Raw genomic sequence first — 25,501 nt, forward strand, 5'->3', positions numbered from 1 at the left:
CTAAATGTTCTTATGATTTGCTTGGAAAACATACTAGGCTATTTTCCCTCCTTCAAACACAAAAGCCCTACCTTTCAAGGCAGGTCCTCACATCAAATATTGCTGATGCTTATACAGGTGGGTTTTTACGTTAAATTTCTGAAAAGGAGAAAGTTGCCTGTGGGTAATAGTATTTATGAACAATGTGCACCAATACAGACCAGAAGCCTGGGACAGAAAGGTGGGATTGCATCTGCAAGAGTTGCCAGTGCAGAGGAGCAGTCCCTCTGTGGAACCATCCCAAAGCAGTCTTCTGGGATTTAGTTATGAAGGTCACCCTGCTGATAATGGAAGTTGTGCTGACATAAAACTATCCATGCTGCTTTGTACAGTTATTTCATAAATGTGCACAGCTATGCCTACAGCCAGATGTGTAGCTGCGACATGATTTACTAAAAGCTGTACTACAGATGGTGCATGGAGTCAGCACATCAATGGTCATCTCTAGTCTGCTGGATATGCCCAGTGTCAGCTGGACTGCCAGGAGCAGTGCAGTAAAATGTTAATAGATAGCTACAGTTGCAAGAGAGTGCAATGGACTATTGCCATGGAAGCTGCTGCAGCAGGAATTCCCCTGAGGAGGAGCATATGCTGTCCCACAGCCAAATAATGTGCAAAGAATTATGTAAACTGACACAACATGGTTTCAGCATTGGCTCTGCTACTTTAAGGTCTTTGGCTTTTGGAGATTATTTTAGCCATAAGATCTTGTACCAGTGTTTTGGGAGGTTCTGTTGCATGTTGGGAAAATGGTGATTGGTTGTTTGCAAGATCTTACTGCAGAAATTAAGTATATAATTAAAGGTGTCAACATCAGCTGCGGTGGGCTTTTTATCCTTTGTACTTGTCACAGCTTGAGAGCTTTGTAGCTTTAAAACATGATGAAAGAAATACTCTCTTAATTAAACAGTTTTTTGCTATGGCTTTAATTTGCAACAAGCCCCACTTCCATGGAAGACTGGTACAACATGTCTGGCATGTTCTCATTCTCAGACCAGTACTGTTGGCAGTACAACATATATTTGGTCGATGGGAAAGGTGTAAGACCTGCCTGCTTGAAAATGTCCCAAAATTTAATTGTTTCCCTACAGTGTCTTATCACACATGGTAATCTGTTGAGTGACAGCTGAAATTATTTACCCTTGGCATCTCAGTCTCAATGCCCCACTGAAGTTCTTCACCTTTTCCAGGCTGAACTGCCAGCTAGCACACAGCAGTATGGAGGAGAAATGGGCAGGGTGCCTTGGTTATCACCCCAGGCTTTGAAAGGTCACCATCACATCAGGGGAGGAGACTGTCTTGTGTTTGGTGAAACAGGTGCATTACTTGTCCCTGACCTATGCCAGGCTGACCTGCTACACTTAACCCTCAATAGTTTTGCTATAATGCTTAAATAACCTGAATGACAGTCTGGATCCAGTACACAGCATGGAAATGAGCTGAATTGCAGAAAGTTACCTAGTTTGCTAAATACTTCATTAAGTTTTGGCATTTAATTTAAATTTTACTGTTTCATTTACTAAATAAGTTCTTTGTTTCGTTTGTCATTAACTCAGTTGCTTGCTGTGGAGGCCAGAGACTGCTAGGACCAGAGTCAGCACAGAGCAGCAGCTCTGTGCAGGTTTTCAGTCCACTTTCATTTGTCCTTGGATTGCTTCTAGACACAGCTCTTAATGCTCTCTATGGATAGAAGTCAGACTGCAGTCTGTGGATCGCTTTATTGCTGACGCTGTGAAGAAAACAATCCTTTTTAATGCCGGGGAGGGAAGAGAAAGTGGCCTTTCACAGAACCTGTTTGGAACAATTTTTTGAGCATGGTTATTATGTGCAGACGTGGAGGCATTGTCAAAGGCTTACTTATAAGGTTGGAAGTGCAGTCAAATCGCACTTTGCTAAATAGCTTGGAATAAACTTACTGAAACCAAGTGTAGAGCAGAAGTGCAGCTCCTGAGCGCCCACGCAAGGGTACAAAGTAAGCCTCTGTGAAGGTGACCTTGCAGAAACTTATCCAGAAAGCGTGGGCTGCTGAGAGAGAGCCCTAAAAACAGAACCATCTTTGGAAGGACTATGTCCAGTTTCTTCTTTTTAAGCCAAGTGTGTCTGCTTGAGAGTTGTTGGCTTTTTGTTTATTGCTTCCTCCTAGGCTCGCTCTCAGCTCCAAGCAGTGCCACGGTATGGATCATGTTTTCATCATTATATTGAATTCTTGTGCTAGGCAGTCCTTAAAGGAAACGATGGTTTCTCTACTAAAATAACAGATACAGACATCTACTTGCCCTAAAATACTGGTCAGGACCACAGCTGGTATAAATTAGGATGATGCCTTTGACTTAGCAAAGTAGGCCTGTCACTGAAGCTTTGGTAGCTTTATTTAATGAAGGTGAACAAAAACATGCAGCATAATATCCTAAAGATCTGGATACTTGCTGCCCAGTTCCTACAGGAGAGCAGTCTCTGAAATAAACTGGAATAAAACTCAGAAAATAAGTGTTACGTGAACTTACTTCAAGCTGTCTTGACAGGCTGTCAAACCGGCTATGGTTTGAGGATGGTCTGATGTACATTTCCAGGCCATTAAGAATAGAGCTGATATGAAAACTGATAATCTGGCGAGCCAGATAAGCTCTGATGCTTCCAAAGGTTACATGAGGAAACTTAGTGTAAACAGAAATTCTGAAAAATCTCACTTGGGAAATATTAAAACATCTTTTTTTCTTTTTACTTGGCTTTTTTTTTTTGTAGCTCTTTGTATTGCTCTCTACACATTGAAAAAGATGAGAAATTGTTTTAACTGTCTGTCATATTTCATCAATTGACACCTTCCGTGAAGACGTCATGATGTTTTTGATGGATGTGTATTTTCTGAAAAAAGGCTTCTGTCAGCATTTTTTGATGTTCTCTAAGTAAGACCTAAAAATCATGTTGTGCACTTTTGCAAAGGTAACTTGTCAAGAATATAAAACAGTCTCTAATTGATTTGACTTAGGAAAAATGAATTAATTGGCTTTTCAAACCCTGGTTTCTGAAAGTTGTACCATATGTTAGAGGAGAAAGTACTTCTCAGTGACCAAAAAAAAAAATAGTTTCTGAATTGATTTTTCTTGGGTATGTATCTGTATATAATACACTTAATGTGCTATTCTCATGGGTGGCTATAAATGGTTAGATTTTTCCTCAATAAATAAAATTACTTCTAAATTCTTGACCTGGTACTTCTACCACACCTGTGCCTGAGAGGGGAGTGTTGGGGTCTGCCAAGCTGTTAATGAAGTTGCATTAATTCCAAAGTCAGCCGTGATTAGCTCAGCACAAGGTTTGTTTACAAACCATGCAGTTTGGATTATCAGACATATGGTAACACCTGGGCCTGTCAATGTAATGGGATATTTTATCATGGATCTGAATTACACTTTGAGTGAGAACAGAGTCTTTTGCGCAGCAGAGCAAAAGGAGAACTTTTCTTTCACTGTGTTTTCTTATTGCATAGCTGATTTATCCTGCCCAAAATGAGGATGCTTTTGACCTTCTTAAGATTTGTATGCTATGTCATAAGCACTGATAGGTTACAGTAGTTTTTGAAACTTTCCATCTTTCCTCCATCCTGTATTCTGAGTCTGTGAACCCTGAGCTACTAAATTACAGGTTGGTAATCAGAACAGAAAAAATGGGAAAGGATGCATGAACCTGTTTGAAATGCACTCAAGTTACTTAATTCTGCAAACCAGTTAAGTAAGGAAAAAGCATTTAATTCACTTCGAGTTCTTATTGTTTTCCTAACATGTTCATCAGTGAGGAAGACTAGAAAAGGATTGAAGCAGGGGGTAGAATGTGACCAGTGGGGACCAGAAAGAAAAGATCAGAGATTGTAGGAGGACATGCAGGGGCTGCCTGACGCATGGTCACACAGAAGTTCCACCTGAACTTTTTCTTAAATCTTGCTAGGTTTTGTGCACTGGGTATGTTTGCTGAGAAGTTGAGTGTGCAGCCTGCTCTCTTCCTACATACCAGATCCAGCGAGGCAGCTGCAGTTTCCCTGAGCCAGGTTGAGCCAAAATGGGCTCTGCATTGCACATACACTGAGGCTGAGGTGCCAGCCTCTGCTTCCCCATACAGACACACAAATGGCTGTTCCTGCTTAGTATTTTTCATTTATTTTGAGATTATTCTTACAAAGTGAAATGTCTCTCCGTGGGAAACATTCCTTCTGAGTGCAAAGTAGAAAATGGAACCAACTAGTCAAAATAGCATTAATGACTTGCAAGGTGGTTACTGAGGATTGAATGTGCAAGTTTTTGCTGGCAGACAGGGTGAGAAGGAAGAAGAGCTTGTGTATGTATGTTGTATCATAAGAGAAGTTGTTATTTTCCACATCCTACAAGGTCACTTAGAGCAAGCCCAAAGTTGTGCTGGTGTGTGTGCTGCCCAGTCAGAACTTTACACAGTAGAGCTCTGTCCCTGTCCTGACTGTGCACGGAATACTGGGTCTGGATGCATGTTCTAAGAGTGCTTTCACACTCTGTCTCTGTAATTTGTATTAGGAAACCCTGATGGGCTTTCAAAGCAAAAAACCCTATGAAAGTAAATATATTCCCCATGCACACGCTTCATAGCAGAGGGGAGAGAAAAATCTGAATTTTACGTACAGTCATAATTGTATAATCATTCTGAGAATGGACAACTAGGCAAAGCCATTCGTTCACTTGACTGAGTAAAGCTTTGAAAGGTGAACAGTGCATGCATGAAACACTGAACTCTTTTCATATCAGTATTTTCTGGGTAAGTGCCATTTAAATCAATGTAAAAATCCTTTAAAAGTACAAATTAGCTATTTAAGTTTCTTATGCAGACAGTTGGCTCTCTCTATGGGATATATTTGTGTACTTAGATAGAAAGTAATATTTAAATATTTTAGACTGGTCATTAACTATGTAAAACGCAATTCATGTTAAAAATTCAGTTCTTTTCCTACTGAAATTCAATGTCGCTCTTGTTATGTTGTATATCAGTAAATTATAAATCAGTTGTGCTCACTTTTCCAATAAAGGCTGTTTTTTAAGACAATGAGATTATACAGGGGCTTTCATAATTTTATTTAATCAACAATTATGTTGATGTTTGAGTCAGAAAGTGATTCAGCTTGTTTTTTTAGAGCTGTGTGGGTTCTGCATGATCAGTGGGCTACATAGCTTGCATATTTATTTTGGGAGGGAGAGGAGGTAGCAGGTTCTCTGTGGCTGGAGCAGGACTGCTGGGTAAGAAAGGATTGTCCTATCCAGTATATCTGTCAGGTTTCCATAATCACTTATCAAGGAAAACTTGTGCAGCTGCTGAAAATTTAATTACAACAAAATCATGACTTTGTGCTTCTGAATGCTGTTGACTCCCTAAAGATGGAGTCCAGCATGTACCTATTGTCCGTATCCACAAGTCTCAAGACAAACATAATTTACTTCTTAAGACTTAATGCTTTATGAATGCTTGTTTGCTGTAGACAAGATTTAAAACATTACCCCTACTCCCTGCTTCATCTTCTGAAGGCAGGAATTTACAAACTATCTCTTTGTGTTGCCTAGAAGGTTGCCTGAGCACTGGATTTGAGTTCACTAGCTACTCCAGATATCATATACAATTAGGAATACACTCTGTTCCATGTGTTGTTAGTAGACAGCCATATCTACTGTAGAATATAAAAATTTGGTTAAGTTGTGGGGCAAAATGAAGTGAACTACTCTAAGTAGTTTATACAGAATCATTCGTAGAGCATGTTCTGTGAGCTATTAGTCAAGCTGGTGCTAACAGAAAATAAACCTCCTGATCAAAAGAAGAAAAATTTTTGTTAAGCAGATTTATAACTGCACTAGCAATTAAGGTTAAGTAAATATGTCTATTGTAGCCCCATAGTTTTCAGTGGATAATGAAAACCTTTTATTATTTAAATTGAAATTTGTTCTTCTCTCCTTATCAAAACATGGTTTGTGTGGGGCTCTTTCCTCTGGTCTTACAGTATTGAAGAATGTGCTTTCAACTGAAACTTTCTCAATCTCACAAATTAAAATTGGAAAGTAATGTTTAAGTAGATGTTTTTTTCCTACTGCACTTATTAAAAAAATCCAGTTTTGTTTGCTTTTTTTGCATTTTTTGCAATCTGAAGTTTTGCTGTTTCAAAGCCCGATGCTATTTTGCTGCCCTTCTAGTAGCTTGAGTTCACCAAACTGCACCCAAACATTAAGGCTTAAGAGCAAGTCCAATTTAAGAATTTGTTTAATTTCTTGTAGTTCTGTTTCAAGGAAAATGTCTGCAAGTTATAGTTGTTGCTGCAACTAAGAATGTGAACTGAGATACAGGGCTGTGGGAGAATGCAATCTGACCAATGTGGTAGTGGATCTTTGCAGAGTCAGGTTGTGGAATGGTCAGTCTCATGCTCTGATCCAGCTCAGAGAGCTGATGTTGAGATCCAAGCAAAAAAGGCTTACTCTTGTTAGGCAGAACTCCAAATGAGAAGCTGTATACCTTCTCCTTTTTATTAGGAAGAGTGTTTCAGACAGTCCCAAGGCTGGAGGCTGCTGGACTAAGCTGTGGTATTTCTTGGATCCAGCTCTTGGTTTGAGATTATACTCATGACACCATCTTTTTCACAGGGGTGTAGAGCTGCTTTTAAGTGCTCCCCTGTCTGCTGGGTTTGGAGAGGCTGCTCCTCTCAGGGGTGTTGTTTTTCACTGCTTCTGTTGAATAGAGAGTGTTCCTTGCCCTTACCTGGTGACCAAAACACTGCCACGAGGTGCAAGCATGAAAATACTACTTTTAGAATGGAATTTGGTTAGTTTGTGGGATGGATTAGAGGAGACAGAGCTGTAAAGACTGGTGTCTGCATCCCTGGTATCCCTGGTAATTCAGCTTAATGTAATCTGGTGTCTGGCTGCCTAACCTTGTAACACTGATCCACAGTGCTGCTAGCCCTTAGAGCCTCCTTTTTTGTTTTTTCACCCTCCTCTTATGGAATAGTTGAAACTGGCAGAGAGGGTGCAAAAATCAGTGAAAAGCTAGAGTAATGACAGCATGGGACTGCAAGGCTTATTACATTATGGGAAGAAGAGGACCACTGCATGCACTGTAGTGCTAAAAATATTCCCTGTGACGTGGGACACTGATACTAGCCACATGGTAGCTGTGACTTGTTCGGGTAATGTGCTTTCTTGGGGTTATCAGAATGCAGGATAAGACTCCAATATGGTGGCAGAGACACAAAACTCAAAAACACATAGACATGATCTGTATGTGACTCTGTATGGAGCAGAAACAGATTTGAAAGTCATAGTATCAATGACAATGAACTGGGCAGGAATCAGAGGTACCGCAGAAAAGGTGGGATCAGGTTCTAGAGCCTGGGGACCATGTTATCTGGGATGAGGGCAGCACTATCTCTGGAGGACTCACATTGTCCTTCTGGGCTGTCTGGAGGAAAGCACTGCTTTGACACCCATATGAACAAATAAAAGACAATCCAGAAAAAGGCCAAAAACAGCTGCTGAGGATAAAAGTTGCAGATAGTGCTTAAGTGGAGAAATAATCTGCATGCTTGTCTCACAGGCCTGCATGCTGCAAACTAGTGAGTGTGCAGAGCAGGGGAAGCAACTTGTCAGAGTGTACAGGATCATACAGGGGGAATAATATGGAGGGGAGGGGAAGCTTCCTGATGTAGTCTGTCAGACAATGGGTACATGTTATCATTTGCATTAGAAACTTTAATCATGCTTTTAACTTCTGGTGTTGGATATGCCCTGTGTTGATCAGGAGTTTGCCTATCTTCCCTTCTTGCTTTTATCCTAGGTCCAACACGAAAAATGCCCCTGACTGCCAGTGCCATGGACTTTTTTCAGCTCTTTGTCCCTGACAATGTACTAAAGAATATGGTGGTCCAAACCAACATGTATGCCAAGAAATACCAGGAGAGGTTTGGTAGTGACGATGCCTGGATTGACGTCACCTTGACGGAAATGAAGGCCTTCTTAGGCTACATGATATCAACCAGCATCCACCACTGTGAGTCTGTTCTCAGCATCTGGAGCAGTGGCTTCTACAGCAACAAGAGCATTGCACTCATCATGACACAATCACGGTTTGAGAAGATTCTGAAGTACTTCCACGTTGTGGCCTTCCGCTCAAGCCAGACAACACATAGCCTCTACAAAATCCAGCCTTTTCTGGACTCTCTGCAGAATGGCTTTGACTCTGCTTTCAGACCTTCGCAAGCCCAGGTAAGAGTTGATGGTTGGCAGGAAACATCTGACCTGTGCGCTCTGGTTGTCCCACTGTGACAGAAAGTGCACAGCACAGCTGACCAAGGAAAGAGCTGGCACTTCACAGTGTGAAGCTGTGCTGGGGTGCCTCCATGAAACAAGAGAGAAAGCAGCACTGTCCCATGTGAGTGCTCATCAGTGTCTGACTACAGCTCTACAGTGCAGGCACCAAGCATGTTTCAGTGGGAATGGTGCTCTCCAAGTTGGACCTGTTTGTGTTAGTGGCCTGAACAAGCCAGGAGACTTCTCAATGAGGCTAGCACCAGTTGGTTTTGCTGTCCTGAGGATGGGAGGTTGCAGGCTGTGCAAGGGCAGACAGGTCAGAGCTGGTGCAGCTGAGCTGGGGGGAAGATGGGTAGCTGCTCTGCCTGCATGCTGAGGGTTGGATGGAATTGAGTTTGCTGGAGTGACTGTCCCTGACCTTAGCAGTAGGTGCTTGCTGTATGGTCCAGTAACACAGCTGCTTCCTCACGACTGGAAAGGGGGACAGGTGAAAATTTCTTAATATTCATCATACTCTATTTAAAATTTTATTCCGTAGAAGTGATCTTTTGAAGCTGTTGCTACTGGTCATGTTCAGAAGTCTGGAAAGAAAAAGGAACAAGCATGAAATATGTTACTGCTTGACATAACTTTTCTATCAACTCTCTGTTTCCAGAATATAAATATTTCACTTAAGCATTTGGAAAGTGTGTTGTGCCTGTTTCCCTTCTGAAGCATCACATTTTTGCCTGCTGCACAAAATTAATGAAGGCATAGGTGCATCACATCCATTGAAGTGTGCCTAAAATAAATGGCGAGTGATTACAGTTTTTTCTATTTTATAGACAATAAAAATCATACCTGTATAACTCATGAGACCATAGCTGCCTAAAAAGCTGTTAAGCTAGAGAAGGGAGGAGGGAGGAGTGTTCTCACTAAGCCATACAAGGTATGTTTCCATTAAGACGAAACAGGCAGCGAGAAACACGGAATTGTTGGGACTGAGCTCTCATTAAGGTATGAAATCTAATCCTTGTGACTGCTGACTTCAATGGGCAGAAGATAAAGGCTTCAGAAATGTGATCACTGTGTCTAACGTAAATGCTTATAATGGTGTGCTGTGGCACACGCTGTGAGTGCAAATCCATTAAAGGATAAGATTTGATTTGCATGTATATCCTTTCTCCCATTCCTCATCTCAAGCAAGACTTGCGAACTGAATTGACAAAATCACAGCACCCTGTTTGCAGTGGCAAAATATCTAAATCTCCACAACCAAAATGTATTCTTGTCCTGAGCTTGGTAAGGAGATGCTACTTAAAAAACTAAGGGGGAAGAAATAGACACAGCCTAATTCTCTTTCTTCCCCCTCCACTTCTCTGCTCCTTTGTCAGTGTTTACGTCAGTGATTTCTATGCAGCATGTTTCAGTGATATTGAGTGGAACAAAAAGCACTAAAATACAGTTTCAAAAATAACCCAGTGAGAAAGAATAAGGTTTTGAAACTGTTGTTAAAAATACTCTAGTATACCTCCGGTAGCCTACTGGGGGATGTTCCAGGCCTCCTCCTGAAAGAAGCCTTGTGCATAAAATCCTCCTGGGTGTCATCAGTCAGGGCTGCACACTACTTGTCTCAAGAGATGAGGACCCCATCTGCTCAAAACAGCAGGAAAGACCTCTCCCTTCAAATTGGCTTGAGTGCAGGCTGCAGTAAACATCAAAGCCAGAATGCCAGGTCCAGTGAGAAGTAACAGAAATAATTAAAAATAATAACCCAGTTGCACAGAAACAAATGGAAAGATGAGGGGAAAGAGCCATTTAGATGCGCTTTTGGATGTGCTGCCTCTAAAAGGCAGTTGGAAAGGGTAGTCTGGGTTTCTGTAATCAGTGATACCTGAAATCCCAAGCTCAAAATGTGTTTGTTGCTTAAGGTACACTTGTACCTTAAACATGAGACTTGTGGTACCTGGGTGGCTTATTGCTGACCCATGAGCTTTATGCTGCCTTCTTGTAAGTGGCATCAAACAGCTGAATTACAGCTCCTGTTGAATGCAGCAGGGCTGTTTGGGCTTATGGGTAGGCTTGTTACTGACTTTCTTCCTCTGGCAGTGTGGCCTCACAGAAGACAGGTTAGGAAGATGCCATGTTTAACTCATCCCTATGGACAGAGCAGGGGCAATCTGCATCCAGCAGGCAGTATAACATCTGCCTTCACAGTTATTTCTTCTATAGATTTGATCTTTTCTTTTTGGAGAGCTAGAAAAATTTCTTCAAGTGGAATTTCTGTCAGAAAATACTTAAGGGTTTTTTCCTCATCTGTGACCCCTCCCCCTGCCCAAATGTGCCTGTAAAAATAACATCACAGTTGCTATGAAAGGAAAGGGAGAAAGAACTATGCCAATATACCAAAGCAAAGAAAACAATCTAGTGAATTATAATTATTTTGCTAAATATACTGTGCAAACAAAAGGAAATAATTACTCTCCAGCTTATGAAGGAATTGAAAGCCCAGAACATTATAATTTTGTATCAGCAGTGCTAGCTTTAGTTTCTGAAGTTCAAAAACGCTGTTCTGACCTAGATTGGTAAAAAAAAAATGACAGGAATATTCTCTGCATCTTATCCCTCCTCAGCATCATTTGTATAAAAATCCACTGCCTCTACCTGAGCAACAAGAGGTGGAGTTTTGGGTCTGTTACTGTAAACAGTGTTGTTTTTTCTCTACTTAGCTTTGTAGCTGTGCTACTGTCTGCAAGCCTGAAGGCAGGGAGGATGCCCTGCCTGTGCTCTGGAGGTATACAGCAACAAATTCAAGGGTACTCACCTGCCAAGGATATACACTGAATTCCAGAAACCAGAGGAGTTCAGAGGAAAATAACATCACTGCTCAAATTTCCTTCTGTGCCTGCTGAGTATTTATATGCTTGTCAGCAGGATGCGACTAGACAGGATTGCTGTCTCTGGCTGCCCCTGACTGGTGTGGGAGAGGTCAGGAGCATAACTCCAGGTACTCTCTGCTTCCCTCTCCCTCTAAAGTACCTTCTCTTTGGTGTCTTGGAACCAAACAGTTTTGCATCTGTATGGTGAAATATCGGCTAGGAACAGTCATCTTCAGTTCTTATCTCCAGCAGGCAGCAGGAGTGAACCCCCTGGCAAAATGAGAGATATAAGTCCAACCTCTTGCTCCAAGGGCACAGTGCTAAACTTTGGCCAATTACTAGGCAGCTTGTTTGTGTTTCACTCTTGGTAGTATCATAGGGTATAGCCAAGCAGTTTCAACATAGCTCTTCCAAACCAGCTCACAGCTTTAGATGACAGCCTCTTTGAAAACACAGAGGGGCAAAAGTAGGCAGGTCAACTTGCTTTTGTATCCTTATGACTAAATGTTCATTTGATATTGGGCATTTCCAAATTATAAGATCTTGCTTGTGTTGTACATCTATATTTCAGATTTCCTGTTCTCTAAATGATTCTTTACAAGTTAAGGGTGCTGTTCCCAAACCAGAGCCATTCTGTCTTTGGGCTTCTGTGAGTGTGACACAAATACATAAATATTCAGAGAATGCTGGCCAAGTATAAGACATGGAGCAAGAGCAAGACAGACAGAGGAGCAATAAGAATATTGAATAGCAAGGTAAATTTCTGATGTCCTGTAGGTCTTGGCCAGTTAATCCTTTGGTGAAGCCAGATTTTAGGGAGAATTTGGCAACAGAAAATGATGAAACTTCATTGCTATTTTTAAATTACCTAATGGTAATGGAGTGCTGTAAGAAAGACTTTTTGTTTTTTAAGAGGGTTGACTGAAGACTGAAAAAATGGGCAGAGGATCATGGAATCATGGCTCCACTTGAGGTTGGACTTAACCTTTGAATGATGGCTAAGATGATCTGTAAAATGTGGATAGGCTAGGCAGGACTTGGAAAATGAGAAGAGAAAGAATCTGACATACTGGAGAAGAACTATCAGAGAGAAATAAAGAAAAATGATATGGTCAGTGTGATGGACTAGGACAATGGCTTTCCAACAGCAGTCTGCAGGGCAAGATTGCCTTATGTTGAGCAAAAGTAAAACTGTTGCAGGATGGTTGTGAGTTTTGGATGTAAACTTGTCTGCATGGGTGGGTTGTTACTCTGAAATGATTGCCATTTTAGAGCTCTTAGTCAGAAAGCATGGAAAATGCAGGCATTGCCTAGCTGAGAAGGTTTTGCAAGTAGGAGGTAAAGACTGACATTCAGATTCACTGGCCAGTAATACATGCAGCAGGAGGAAAGGGACATCTGCAATGACCAAAAAAGGAAATACTAGGGGGTTCTGAAGGGAAGGGAGATGCTCTTAAATGCAGCGTAATGAAATCAGAACTGACAGCTAGATGTGCAAGCAGAGATGTCAGACACCAGCAAGAGAATTCAGATTAGACAGGAGGAGCTTTGGAACAAAGAGGCAGAAGCACAAGCTACTATTGCAGGAGGAATGACTGACTGTGTGCATACAGGTGCAGCTACCCAGGGGACTCTGCAACTCGATGGTATCCACCAAAAGCCAGAGACAAGGCAAGCTGAGGCAGCTTCTCCAGGAGACAGGCTGAAGAGACAGCCTATGTTGTGGATGGCCATGGAGCTAAGGGGAAGAGGTCCCAGGGATATGTTGATTCATTATATAAATAAATGGAGTCTGAGAATTCCAAGTACAGAAGACTTAGTGATTCTGGGCTTTGTCTACAAGCCTGTTTGGGCTCTGGTGAGAGCAGGATGGGTAGAATTTTGGTGTGGAAAGAACATTGGAAGTGATCTAAAATGGAGAAGAAAGAAAGGCTCTCCTGACAGTGAATATTTGTTTTGTTCTTTGAGTAAAAGATGCTATGAGATGGAGCAATTGATGGAGTCCCATCTTGGAGTCCTGCCTCTGCAACACTTGGAGTGCAAATGCTCATTGAGGGGGAAACAAAAAGAGTGAAATTAAGGCAGGTAGATCTATCAGGGATTAGAGAAGAGGAAGAAAAGAAAACAAGTGTGATAGCAGTGAGGGAGCAAAACAGCTACATAAGAAGCTTCTTAGACCTAAACAGAACTGGGAATTTGAGAGAAGAAAGTAGAAATTATTTCTGTGAAGAAATCCACGAGCTATCTTGCGTCAAGGGAGGTCGGAATAGGAAGAAGGGAGCATTTGGGGAGTGGGTAAAAGATGGTGAAGAGGTGGCCAGGAATATGTGTACGAGTCAATTAAGCCTGAAAGTAGATTTTTATCAAGGAAGATGAGAAGCAGGAAAGAATATGCCATGGGGGCAGTAAGATCAGTCCTGTAAAAGTGTATATTGCAGAAAGAGCAAGAATGGGGAATGGGGGGGAGCAAATATCACTTTGCATGGGGATTTGGTGAATAGATGGATTTGAAATTACAGGAAGAGCAAGGAGACTGAGAATGCAAGAGGGTGAACAAACTAATAGGATGAGCAAGTAGCAACAGGGCTAACTTTTGTCCTAAAAACACCATGTCAGTGCCAGAAAAAACAAATTCCTCTCTTTGAAAACAAGATGGAGATCAGCTATTCCACCAGCAGGCACAGCCCATACACTGCCCTGCTTGCAAAGCTCTTTGCAGCTGTTGAAGCAGTGGTTGCATATGGAGGAGTGACAACACTTGTCCCCCACTCTCTGAAGGAAGCAGGAAGAACAAGCTCCAGGCTTTTCAGTTAATATAGCTCGCCTGTCCACATTTTGTCTTTGCAGCAACAGTAGATCTTTCCTTAGTCTGCTCATGTTTTTGTTCACTCTTTGCAGAAGTTCAGTAGAAACTTATGGAGAAATTACTTAAATATGCAGTACAGGGGAAAAAGGAAGGGGAAGCTCTGGGTCTTAAGGGAATGCAGAGCTGAGCATGGGCAGGGAGAAAAATAAGATGGGGAGTGGTTTTAAAAATTGAGATTTGCTTTCTAAATTTAGGGCTGACAGCCCTTACTGTGTCTTAGAAGGCAGAAAGAGTGCGAAGGGTAAACAAGATGCAGTAGAGCTGCTGTGAGGAGAGTTGATGCTGTGGTGCAGAGGGAAAGGAGCTAAGGACAGAGGGTAAAAGATGTACTAAGGTGATGCTTATATAGCCTTTTCTTTCTGCTGCTCTCCATCCTACAGCAGGGAATATTATAACAGTGGAACCACACCACTCAATGGGATCTGGCAGGTAAGAGAGTTTTTCTGGAAGCTGAGAAATTCTTAACCATGTATCCAACCTTATACCAAAGGATGTGCTCCTTCCCTCTGCACGAGAGGCAGAAAGGCAAAAGCAAATGAGCACATTTAATATTTGCAAAATGCTGTCAGAATCCTCTGAGGTGGAAGTGGGAAGTGCCCCAGATGGCCTTTAGAAAGGAAGGGCTGTGTTCTGTGTGGACCTTGACAGAGGAAGAAGATTTGGCTTCAGTCAGGAAACAGGGCAGCTGCATATGGAAGAACAAATAGCTTTGTGTGCAGCTCTCCTTGCTCGCATCTGCGTTTTGGTGCGTAACTTGAACATTTCAGAAGAGTGCTTTCAGATGGTCCTGTGAATGTTTCATGAGTCGTTAAGAAGTGGAGTGTGTATAAATGACAGTGTGCAGCCATCACTGCGTGGGGAGGGCATGGGTGCCTATTTTGGGCTGACAGAGTGATGTTCAGCAGATATCTTGTGTTCAGGAGGCCAACAGCTGCTCATCTCTGGTACTTAACTGCTCACCCACCACATCTCTCCTACAAGCATTGCTCCCAGGCTTAATACAGCTTTGTTCTCATTTCCTCCACTGACTGTGTGCAGATGTGCACAGACGTAGCACACATGCAGGCATGGAAAGGCTTGGTCTGAGGGTGGCAGCCTCAGCATACCTGTATCTGTATCTGAGCCCGTTTCCTGGAGGGCTGGTCACTGGAAAAGAACAGACTCCTTTAGATTATAACCCATCTGACTATTTTACATGTCTTTACAAGGGTATGAATTACGGCCTGCTGGGACCACTTTCCCCTCATGTACAAGGAGAGGAGCCTGCAGTGACTTGCCCTGATTTAGATAATATGTGTCTGAATTTGGTCAGCATGCATTAGCTGAGACCTTTCAACAGTTTGCAAGTCTTTGTACTTTCACAAGTGACTTGTCAGACAATTTGCATACTGTGCAGTCAGGTGTGTGTGTGTGTTATGCATAGCTCTCTGTGAGCTGTGGGGAGCTACTAGTATGTTTCTATAGGTGAGTTCCACAGTGTGATACCTAACAGTTTTTGCTGCTGGATTAATGGAGCAGCATTAACTGTAACAAAACAGTTATAGGCAACAGGGAACCACTTATATCATCTGGATGCAGAATGCAGAAACTGCTTCACTTTCACACATCTTCGTTACTTGCTCCAGTCTGCCATGTCTTTTTCTATTCCTGCCTCTGGTACTTTATCCTTGTCTTCTTTTGTCAAATTTTTCAGCTCCTAAGGCACGAGAGACTTTCCTGAAGCTACTGCTGCCAGGAAAAATATTTTCTGTCTCTTTACCACCTCCCTAAGTGGCAGCAGAAGATATCTTTTTCTCCCTTAACTTCTCTCTCTCTCTTTATTACGTGTTTTTCTTTGCTGTAAACAAGGAGTGTACTTTACAACAAATTGTAGGGGATGTTTGGGGGAAAGACATTCTGCCAAACAAAATTAAGCTTATAATGAAGCTTGGAGAAGGATGCTGCTAACAATCCGCTCTCCCCGCCCCATCCCCTGCATCATTTTGGAGGGGTGTTGAACTGTAGCTGATAGTGAGAAGTGAGATCTGTGCCTTGCACTGTTTGCAAACCATGTGTAGAGCAGCTATCCATAATGGAGTGTGCTTGGCCAGGCTTTGGTTTTTGTTGGATAGTAGCATCAAACAAAAGTGGGTTTGCTTCGTTTGGGGTGATGCCCACAAGCACAGTTCAAGGGTTATATTTCCCTGAAAGAAGTTGAAGCACAGTTTTTTAGCAATCATGTATTCTTCTGTTTCTTTCCCTGCCTCTTTTCTTGCCGCTTGCAGGTATTACATGAGCCCCTGATTGACGAGGATCCTGTTTTCATTGCTACGTGCACAGAGAGGGAGCTGCGCAAGAGGAAAAAGAGGAAATTCAGTCTTTGGGTTCGGCAATGCTCATCCACTGGTTTCATCTGCCAGGTGAGTTTTACCTCTTCAAATGTCTTGATTCACTTCCAGCAGGCCCTTAAATGTATTGCAGGACCAAAGACAAGAGTCGCTTCTCTTCGTTACTCTGCTGGGGGCTGCAATCTGAGTGCAGGAGGCCTCTGACTCCTGTGGATACGAGACACGACGGACAGTGATGACAAGTTCCTGATGCTTTGTTTGCTCTATGATTTAACTGAGAGTGTCTGTCTCTAATACTGCCCATCTGGCTGCCAGCCCTCAGCTAATTAAATTGAAATGCAGTTAAAACGTCTGTCTGTTTGTATATCCTAAGTTTATCTAAACATCTAGGTACTGTGACTTTTGCAATTTTTAATGAGTCAGCTTTTCTCTAAGTATAATACTGCACCTGTAATAGCCAGCAGTGTCCAATAGACTAGATCAAGATGTCAATTTTTCTGTGAGAAACATATTAGTGGGAGTTACTATTACGTATATGTTCACACATCTACCTCTCTATCAAATAAATAAAATCTGATGTGACATCACGGTGAGATGTAAGTTGGAGTGAGAGACATCTTAAAGGATTTGTTTTTACTGTTGTAAGGCATTGGGAACATCTTTTCAAATTCTCAGATTCCCCAATTGGTGATGTATTTTGAGAGCCCTTGAAAAATCTGCTCATTTATTTTGATACTTAGAGGTGAGGGGGCAGATATTTCCTGGTATTTCTTTTTCCCAAGAGGTCCTGTGAAAACGTTGTGTCCCACATGTTCCAGGGTGATGGTTCAGAGGCAGGACGCGCACATTGCTTGCTCAGGCTGAATGCACGTCAGAACAGGGCCTGTGGGTTTCCTGGATCTGAACATTTGTTCAGAGCAGAATTTGGTTGGTGAATCATTATGACTGTTTTGGTAGCTGTGCAAGAGGCTCACTGTGAACAGGGGTTTGCATTTTCAGCAATGCTGTTCACTCTGAGAAGAAATTTAGGATCGTACATCTTCCATCTAGGGTTTAAAGCAGCTGTTTTGTCTGATACAAAATAGACTCACCTTGTGAAGCATCCTTGGAAGTTTCTGCTCTCAAGGCTCTTGGAAAGTAATTTTCTGTATAGAGGCAGTGTCTTTGATCTCCAAGGAGAACTTCACCAGCCCCACATGCATTTTATTACTGAAGCATATTGGGTAGAGTGAGCGCAAAGTCTGCTCATCTCTCTTGCCATGCTCCCCCCAGCCAACTGCCACAAAACTAATAAGTCTTCAGACATGCCAGATTCTGAGCTATAATTATGTTGCACCTCCCGTCCTGTCCACTGAGAGACTAAATTAATGGAATGTCAAATTAAACAGAATAGATGCTCAGCACCACCCTAATCCTCCCACTCCCTTAATGAATTAGATACTCATGCTTCACTTGCATCCGGATGACGTCCAGGATTATCTTACCAGCTGCCTTCTATTTTCATTCCATGACTTGGCTGTCATTATCAACATGCTGAAATGATTGGGTGAAAGGGCCCTTAGGAGCAGTGAAAAAGAATATACCTTCATGCTCAAATGGAAAAACCTAATCTGGGGAGGATGGGTGTCTTCAACTATGATATGCTTGAAATGCTATCTTTGTTTATGTGTCACACTTAGGAGTGGTCTTGTAGAATCCAAAGCACTTATTTGGTGGTTATTTTGTTTGTGGAGACTATTAAAACAGAGGTTTTGGGGTTTTTTCCTGTGTTTAACAAATGGAGAGAATTGATCTAAACCAGAAGAAAATCCAGTGTTTTCCCCTTCATGTACACACCTTCCCCTCCATCTCTTGTGAAGCTGCCATTGTGAAGAAAAGACTTGTCTGATAGTTAAGGACTGATTTGTCTGTCAACTGTTGGAAAAAGCTTACAGCACCTACTTCAAAACATGCCAAAATTCTGTAATACTATCTGGATGTATTCCCTCCCTCACTGCTTCCACGACTTGATGACATTGAGGTCCTTTTATTCAAGGTGAAATAGGACTATCAACACTTCATAAATCAGACTAATTCGGTTTCAAAAATCTGAGTAATATTTATCCATGAAAAGATGAACCAGACCAGACAGAATAGAGAAGTGACCTATGTATGTATGACTGGTTTTCAGGAATGGAAGGAACTTCAAGAGTTCTGTGATGTTCCTGGCCAAAAACAAGGTCCTCCAAGCCTGAATGATAAGCCTGATCTTTAAAAAAAAATCTCCATTAGTTTTTCCAGTGTTCTGCTTTTCCTACAATGAAGAGGATTGGTTGGATTTGTTTTCCTAATGTGAAATGGATATGCCACATGCTGAGTTACTCTGTGAATTCTGGGTAGCAGCTCACAGGTCGATTGTTAATGTTAGGAATTTAAGGTGTTTGTCTCCTCAAATTCCTTTTTCTGCTTGTTCTTGTGAACAAAACTCTGAATCACATGTTTGGGTATGAGTAAACATTTCTGCTTGATGGCACATCATTTACTTTTTTAAGGAAATGGTGTTTGGTTAAAAATCTACCCTAATAAGCCATTCATGGAACAGAAGTGGCATAAAACCCGAGTGCTGCTAGTGGATATAAGAAGGTGCGTAGGCTTATATATTCATAATATAAATAATGTATGAATATTAGACTACTTTCCTGTCTTCTGTACTACAGATAACTTCACTGCATCCTGACAGTTAAGTCTTTGTTTTAAGATGGATGCACAATTTCAGATTATATCTCTGCTTCAGAATTTCTCAAGCAGAGCATCTTGTTGCAGTGAATAGCTTTGTTGCTGAGTATCTCTTCATGGTCAGCTGGCCAAGTGGGAACATGCAGGAAGGACACATCATTCAAACAATGTAAATATATGTCTGCCGCAGTTGGGAACACGAACAAAACCTCACTGAGGGTTCAGAAGGGCTCCAGTAGAGCTGACTTTGGCAAAGTAGATGGCAAAACTGCCCTGATACTGTTGCCTTTTTCATCTGCCCTTGACACCGGACATGAAGGTGGCAGCAGCTGCTGCAGGACAGGGCTTGGGCCTTCTCATGTCTTTCTTTCTAATTCAAGGAGAACAACAAACACAGCATGCAGGACTTCAGGTGTCCCTCTCTGCTCCATCTTCTCTTTGCTTTTCTTGTTTCTTTCTGATCTATTTCCCTATATACTACTTAGCACTTTCATTTCCCTGCTTGCCACCACGACATTTTTTAAACCGATATTTTAATATCTTGATTGCAATTTAAATTATTGAAGTAGCTTAGAAGTCTTTCTTAGACTATTTGCTGAGTAAGTCGTATTTAAATCAAAACTCTACTTGTGTCACTTTTTTGTCAGTTTTTATTTCTCTCTTTTTCTCTGTAAATCTGGAAGATTTGATTATAAAAATTGTTTATAAATGTGATTGGTAGGACTCTTTCTCAGTTTAGCTGTAGCAATATTGCTCATCAAAAAATGATGAAGAGAATTCCAAAAAACCTTATCATGTCTAGTTGTTTTGTCCTGGTAGGACACATCGTGCTCTCTCTTTGCATTTCTTGTGTGGCTCAAAAGGAATGAGCATGGTTATGATTAACTGTTACTAAGTCATGCCTAGTCCTTTCATAGCTCCTCCTACATAAGAAGGTTTTCTGATCATTTTGCAGAAGGAAGCACAGGATGCTGGTGAACATGGAGAGCTGGCAGAAAAAGGTATTCCCATAGTGCCTCATCCTGAAGCACAGACCCATAGCACTAAGATAGTCCCTGACCCAAAGAGCCATCAATCAACAAGATGGAAGGCAGTATGTCGATGGTAGAGAGCACTACAAAGGGACAGTCAGGCAATATTAATCACTCTGATAGGCAGTAATGGAATTAGCTCATCAATATAATTATTTGCTAAAAAAATCTGTTATCATGGTGAGGAAGAAATTACTTTATGAATGGGTATATCCTTTCCTATTCCTTGAGAATAATTTTATTTTCTGAGGCTATACTGGACACTTTTCCCTTCCCACACCTCCCTGTCCCCTAATATATGGGCTCCGCACTTGCTTTTATTCTCTGGCAGAAAAGTCTTGCAATAATGCATTTAATTTTCACTAATATCCCTGTGAAATGTGTTACTCAGATTTATGAAGTCATTTAGGTCCTTGTGCTGGGGCTGACTTTGAGTTTCCACCTTCCACTGCTTCCCATGAAGTGATGAGTCAGAACGGATTAAGGAAAAGTACTGTGACTGTGCAGCTTGAGTCTTCCCATGGTCCTGAAGGATCAGTGATTTGCACGATAGCCATGTTAAAGGAGTGAAACCTGGGTCAGAGTGGCTCCTGCCTGAGAGAGTAGGAAAGGGCTCTCTCCCAAAGAGCAGCAGTCTCAGTGAAGGGAGATGTCTGAGGTCGCTCCTCAGCTCAGTGGCAGAGCTCTCAGTGGCAGCAAAAAACCGCAAACAATATAAGCACCATGCTTCCATAGTAAATGCTGGAGTTCATTTCAGACAGGGTAGGTGAAGCCAGCTTGAATACTTCATAACACTGTTGATTTTACAGAGTAAGAACTTTCAGAATTTAGAGAAACTGAGATTGTGCCCCAAAGAATTCATAATCTCTCAACACACCACGTAAGTGCATTCAGTCAATGGGAAAGGGTGGGGTGAATTAACCTGGAGTCAGTTTTGTTTTCAAGGTCAGAGTTGCAGGAGTGTGAGCCTTCTGTGCACTTGTTTATTAAGCTGCTCAGAAAAGTTGGTGTTTCAGCCTATTTAAGTTCTGTTTAGAGATTAGTCTGAGCCCTTGCATTTCTTTCAACAGTGCCCTGATAATTCCTCTATTGCTGGAACAGTTGCATCTGGAACACACAGATGTAGCAGCTGCTTTGAGGAGGTTCTCAAGGTCAGCCTTTGTCTGGGAGGGGATCCCAGGAAATCTGATCACCTTCATTTGTCAGTCACTGGTGGCTGGAAAATCGTATCTACTTTCTTCCTCTGGCTCCCACCTGGCTCTGGCTTTTTAATGTATGTGGTTCTGCAATGTCAGCATCTGAGAAGCCTAGATCTCAGTTGAAAGTCAATTATCCCCTGGCTCACCAGTATTAAGTGGAAAGGTATTTTTGCAGATGTGTGATGGGCCAGCCCTATTCATTTTTATGGAGTTTACAATCTTACTATGTTTCTAAATGAATAGGAAAACCAAACCTAAATGTGATCTAATGCAAAGATGTCTCACAGAGTTTATGTATAGTCTTAGTGTCTTTTTCAGGTGAGAATGAAAGTTATTTTTTAGTTCACATCTGAGCTTCTTGGAGTTTATGACAATAAAAATACCTGTATAGTTGTGTCCTTTCTGCAGCTGTTCTCACGCAGTGCAACTCTGCCTAGGGAAGGAGGCTTAAAAGCACCAGAATCTCCTGTCTTATGCACTTAATAAGTTTGCCATAGGAATACCCCTCATGGATCCCATCCCTTTGTGCTGGGTGCTGTAAGGAGAACAAAAAGACAATCCCTGTCGTAGCAGGTTTAGCATCTAAGTGCAAGATGGAGGCTTAAGCTTTGCACTTCAGTAAATCTGTTTAGTTCAGACACATTTTGGCTGCCCAGAGAAGTCTGGAAGCAGGCTGAGTGCAGCAGTATTTCTTGGCTAATGCACATGGGAGAGATCTGGGACTGACACATTGCTAGGCACCAGTATACACCCTACTCCTGGTGAGCCTCCACAGGCCAGGCACTCATGAACCTTGTTGTTCCTCCTTGGAAATGAGCTGGGTCCTTGAAGTCACTGATTAGTCATCTACTGGTTTTATGTTAAGATTTTATACCATATTATGTACGCATTTTCCTCGAGCTGCTATGTGTTATCCTCTTAACAGCTACAGCACTTCTGATAGCGTATATTGTTCTTGCCTTGCATCACTTATATACCTTCTCACTTACACCTCCTCACTTACACACCTTCTCACAGAAGATTTAACAGTAATTTTCTGAGAAAAGCTGAGCTAATGTTGTGCAACTGTGTGACACCAGAGTGAAACCTCAAACATGGACCAGAGCTGGGCTGCCAGCTATGTAGAGGGAGCCTAGAGAAGCAGCATTAAGAAGCAGCAGAGCCAATGAATTGGTTAGCAATTGCCTTGTGGGGATTCTAGGGAAGGTTTTGGAGAGCAAAAGGAAAGAGCTCTGCTGAGATGGTGGTGATATCCAACTAGGCTGGAGAAGGGCAGCATGGAAAGAGGCAAATGTGGGCTTGTTTGCCATTGGTTATTGGATGCTTGACTTCACAAGGCAAATGCTGACAGGAATCTGACAAGGAATCCTATACTGGCAAGGTATGGCAGGAGGTGAACGAAGAAGCCTAAACCATAAAGGCCTGTCTCAATTTTCCAGCCCCATTTCCATTTGATGGGGCAAAGAAGAGGGAACTGGCAGAAGGCTGACATGGTCAAAGCAAAGGGCTGGGCAAGTGATCTGAGGGGTGGAGCACTGTCTGGATGTCAAGATATGTTTCAGCAAGGCCAAAGAAAAGAAGGATGATTGCAGTAATTGGGAGGAAAGCCAGGCAGTTCTTAGGTATTTGAAAGAATAGGAAATTATTTATGTGGAGCTGTTAGAGATCATGAATCTGCCTGACCCAGATGTGGCTGCCTGGGAGAAGGTATGGAGCAAAATCTGCGTTTGTTGATCCATGGGTTGTCAGTCTACCATGCAGGTAAGATGTTGTAGTGCCCTCAGTGATAAAGAAATAACAAGAAATCATGGAAAGAAAAGCGAAGAGCTTTAAACCATATTGGACTTGCATTGACAACTCTACCAGCACCTTTGTGCTGAGGACTGATAAATGTCTGTTTTGCCTGCACAAAGGTGTTAGGTGCATCTGTGTGTTGATGCAGATCGAAACCATTAAAAATAGAATGCAGAGGGAGAAAAGAAGGGGACCAAGGAAAAAGCTTTGTGAGGAACAGCAAGAACTAACTAGTTGGGAACAGGTTGGGAAAACGGTATGCTCTTGCATGCTCTTTAGCAAGTAGCCTTTAGAGTAGCAGGAAGAGAATGAAAAGTTCTGGTCTTGGTAAGAGCACCACCAGTAGTGCCACAGGTGCTAGATCTAAGAGCTGTGTGGGAAGAGATCATTAAAGAAGGGGGGAATATGAACTGCAGCAGGTTTAGGGTGAAACTGGAGAGGAGAATCTCCCAATAGTGTTGGTAATGGCAACAGTTAGAGGTGAGGTTTAGGATGAGAGGGGAAGACAGATTGAGGCAAGATCTAGAAGGTAGTGCTGGGAATGAGCAGTTGTGGGTTGGCTGTGAAGCCTGTAGAAAAAAATAAAGTTTTTTTTTCAATAGCTATTTAGGATTGAAAAATTATGACTACTTTACTTTGTTCTCATGCTTTCATAACTGTGTCATCTAAAAACATGGCTTCTGTTCTGTGGTTGTTTAGGATCTGCCCTTTGTGAGATATTTTTGCACAATGTATCTTTCAAAATCTTCCTTCTGTTTATTACTACCTCTGCCCTTTTTTTTTTCTAAATGTCATCTATTTCATTTGAGAATTGTACCCCAGGGTGCTTCAATTATGTATGAAGGTGGCATATTTGAGATGTGGTGTTTACAAGTGCTTTCAATATGCCATCTGAGCTTTGAATATGAGCAGAATCACCAATATTTCATTTTCCAGGACACATTCTCTTAAATGTGCAGTCAAGATATCACTTTTGTTCCTAGCTGTTCAGTTTTTTACTCAGTTTCTGTGAGACCTTCTGGATCTTCCACATGAAGGTAATGCAAATATACTGGATTGAAAATATCTGGTGCAGTAGGGCAGCCATAGATGGAGAGATGGCAGAATTGAGCATGTCGCTGTTCTGATTAACAAAAGATATTAAAAAAATATTCAACAAATACTTGGGGAATTAATAGAGAAAGCTCCATTTCTGTCCCAGCACTGCATGTTAAAGATCTTCAGCCTGTAGTTGCCTCCTAAGGTAGATGATGTCACATCTAAACAGATTATCCCAATTGGTGCTGTAAATCAAATGTAAATCAAATCAAAAGCCATTAGAAAAAGATAGATAGTGAAAGAGATCTCTGCAGATATTCAAGAAGCACTGCTTGGGCTGTCACCCACAGAAGCAAAGGATGTTTGCTGCCAGCATCTCCCATGTGTTTTCTAGCAGCCGTTGTTGAGCCTGTGCTTCTGATGATATTTTGCTGTTGGTGCACATGGAGAGGGCACAAAACTCCAATATTGCCCCAGGACAAACCAGAGGGTCTAGTGAATGCTTTAACAAATATTTTGGGGGAGCAGTTTCTGACTGTGCCTGTGAAGGACTAACAGCCAATTTCTGACAATTTGTGCTTTTTCTGCAGATTGGTGACTCTTAAATACCACTTCTAATGCATTACAGAAAGGGAGGGAATGCTGTGGGCTTCAGTAGGTGGGATCTTAATGGGTTGAGAAAGAATGAAATAAGCTGGATGAGAGGGGAAATAAAGGCCATATGGGATCCTAGGCGTTTGCAAAGATATTTGAAGCTATGCATTTGCCAGTTATCTGTACACAGCCACTGTTCACAGCAGCCTTTATGCTTTCCAACATTGTGCTGCTGTCACCCATCATCCCAATAGAGCTGGGCATGATAAAGCTTTGAACAATGCTTCTCCGAAACAAGAAATACTGTGCCAAGAACAAGGGCTGTTGTTGGATAGGCAAGGAAGTGCCCAAGGAGAAAAAAAAGAGGGTGTATTTAATATTGGAAGAGAAAGAAAGATTCAGGAGCGGGTATGGACATTTGAGTAAAGGATGCTGGGGAGGTGAACAGAGCAAGGAGGGTTGAGATTCAAAGCCAGGTGCACAGGGAACTCTGCTGACAAAACCTATGAGGTGTAGCATCCTCAAATGAAAGTAGTGGTACCTCAGTGGACAGTTGCCTGGTGGGTATGCTCTTCAAAGTAGCTGCTTGCCAATACAAACCGGCCCACAGTGAGGGGCCAGTTGGCACATGAGCAGTGCCAGAAGACTGTCCCTCAGAGGGGCAGCGCTCTACAAGGAACAGAGAGAGCATGGAGCAGGAGAGACTTAGTTGGCTAAGATTTACTGGATTTGGTGGGGGG

At 42.0% G+C, this 25,501-nt stretch overlaps 1 protein-coding gene across 1 annotated transcript in view; it reads left to right on the forward strand.

Annotated features, from left to right (window-relative positions):
• Positions 1-25,501, forward strand: part of PGBD5 (piggyBac transposable element derived 5) — a 71,229-nt gene that overhangs the window by 21,309 nt on the left and 24,419 nt on the right. The window contains exons 2-3 of the mRNA XM_085055450.1: positions 7,867-8,294; positions 16,328-16,462. Coding sequence (XP_084911576.1) covers positions 7,867-8,294; positions 16,328-16,462 — 563 coding nt within the window. The remainder of the gene's footprint in view (positions 1-7,866; positions 8,295-16,327; positions 16,463-25,501) is intronic.

Source organism: Lichenostomus cassidix, chromosome 3 (assembly GCF_008360975.1).
Source record: "Lichenostomus cassidix isolate B80296 chromosome 3, HeHo_3.0, whole genome shotgun sequence".
NCBI lineage: Eukaryota > Metazoa > Chordata > Aves > Passeriformes > Meliphagidae > Lichenostomus > Lichenostomus cassidix.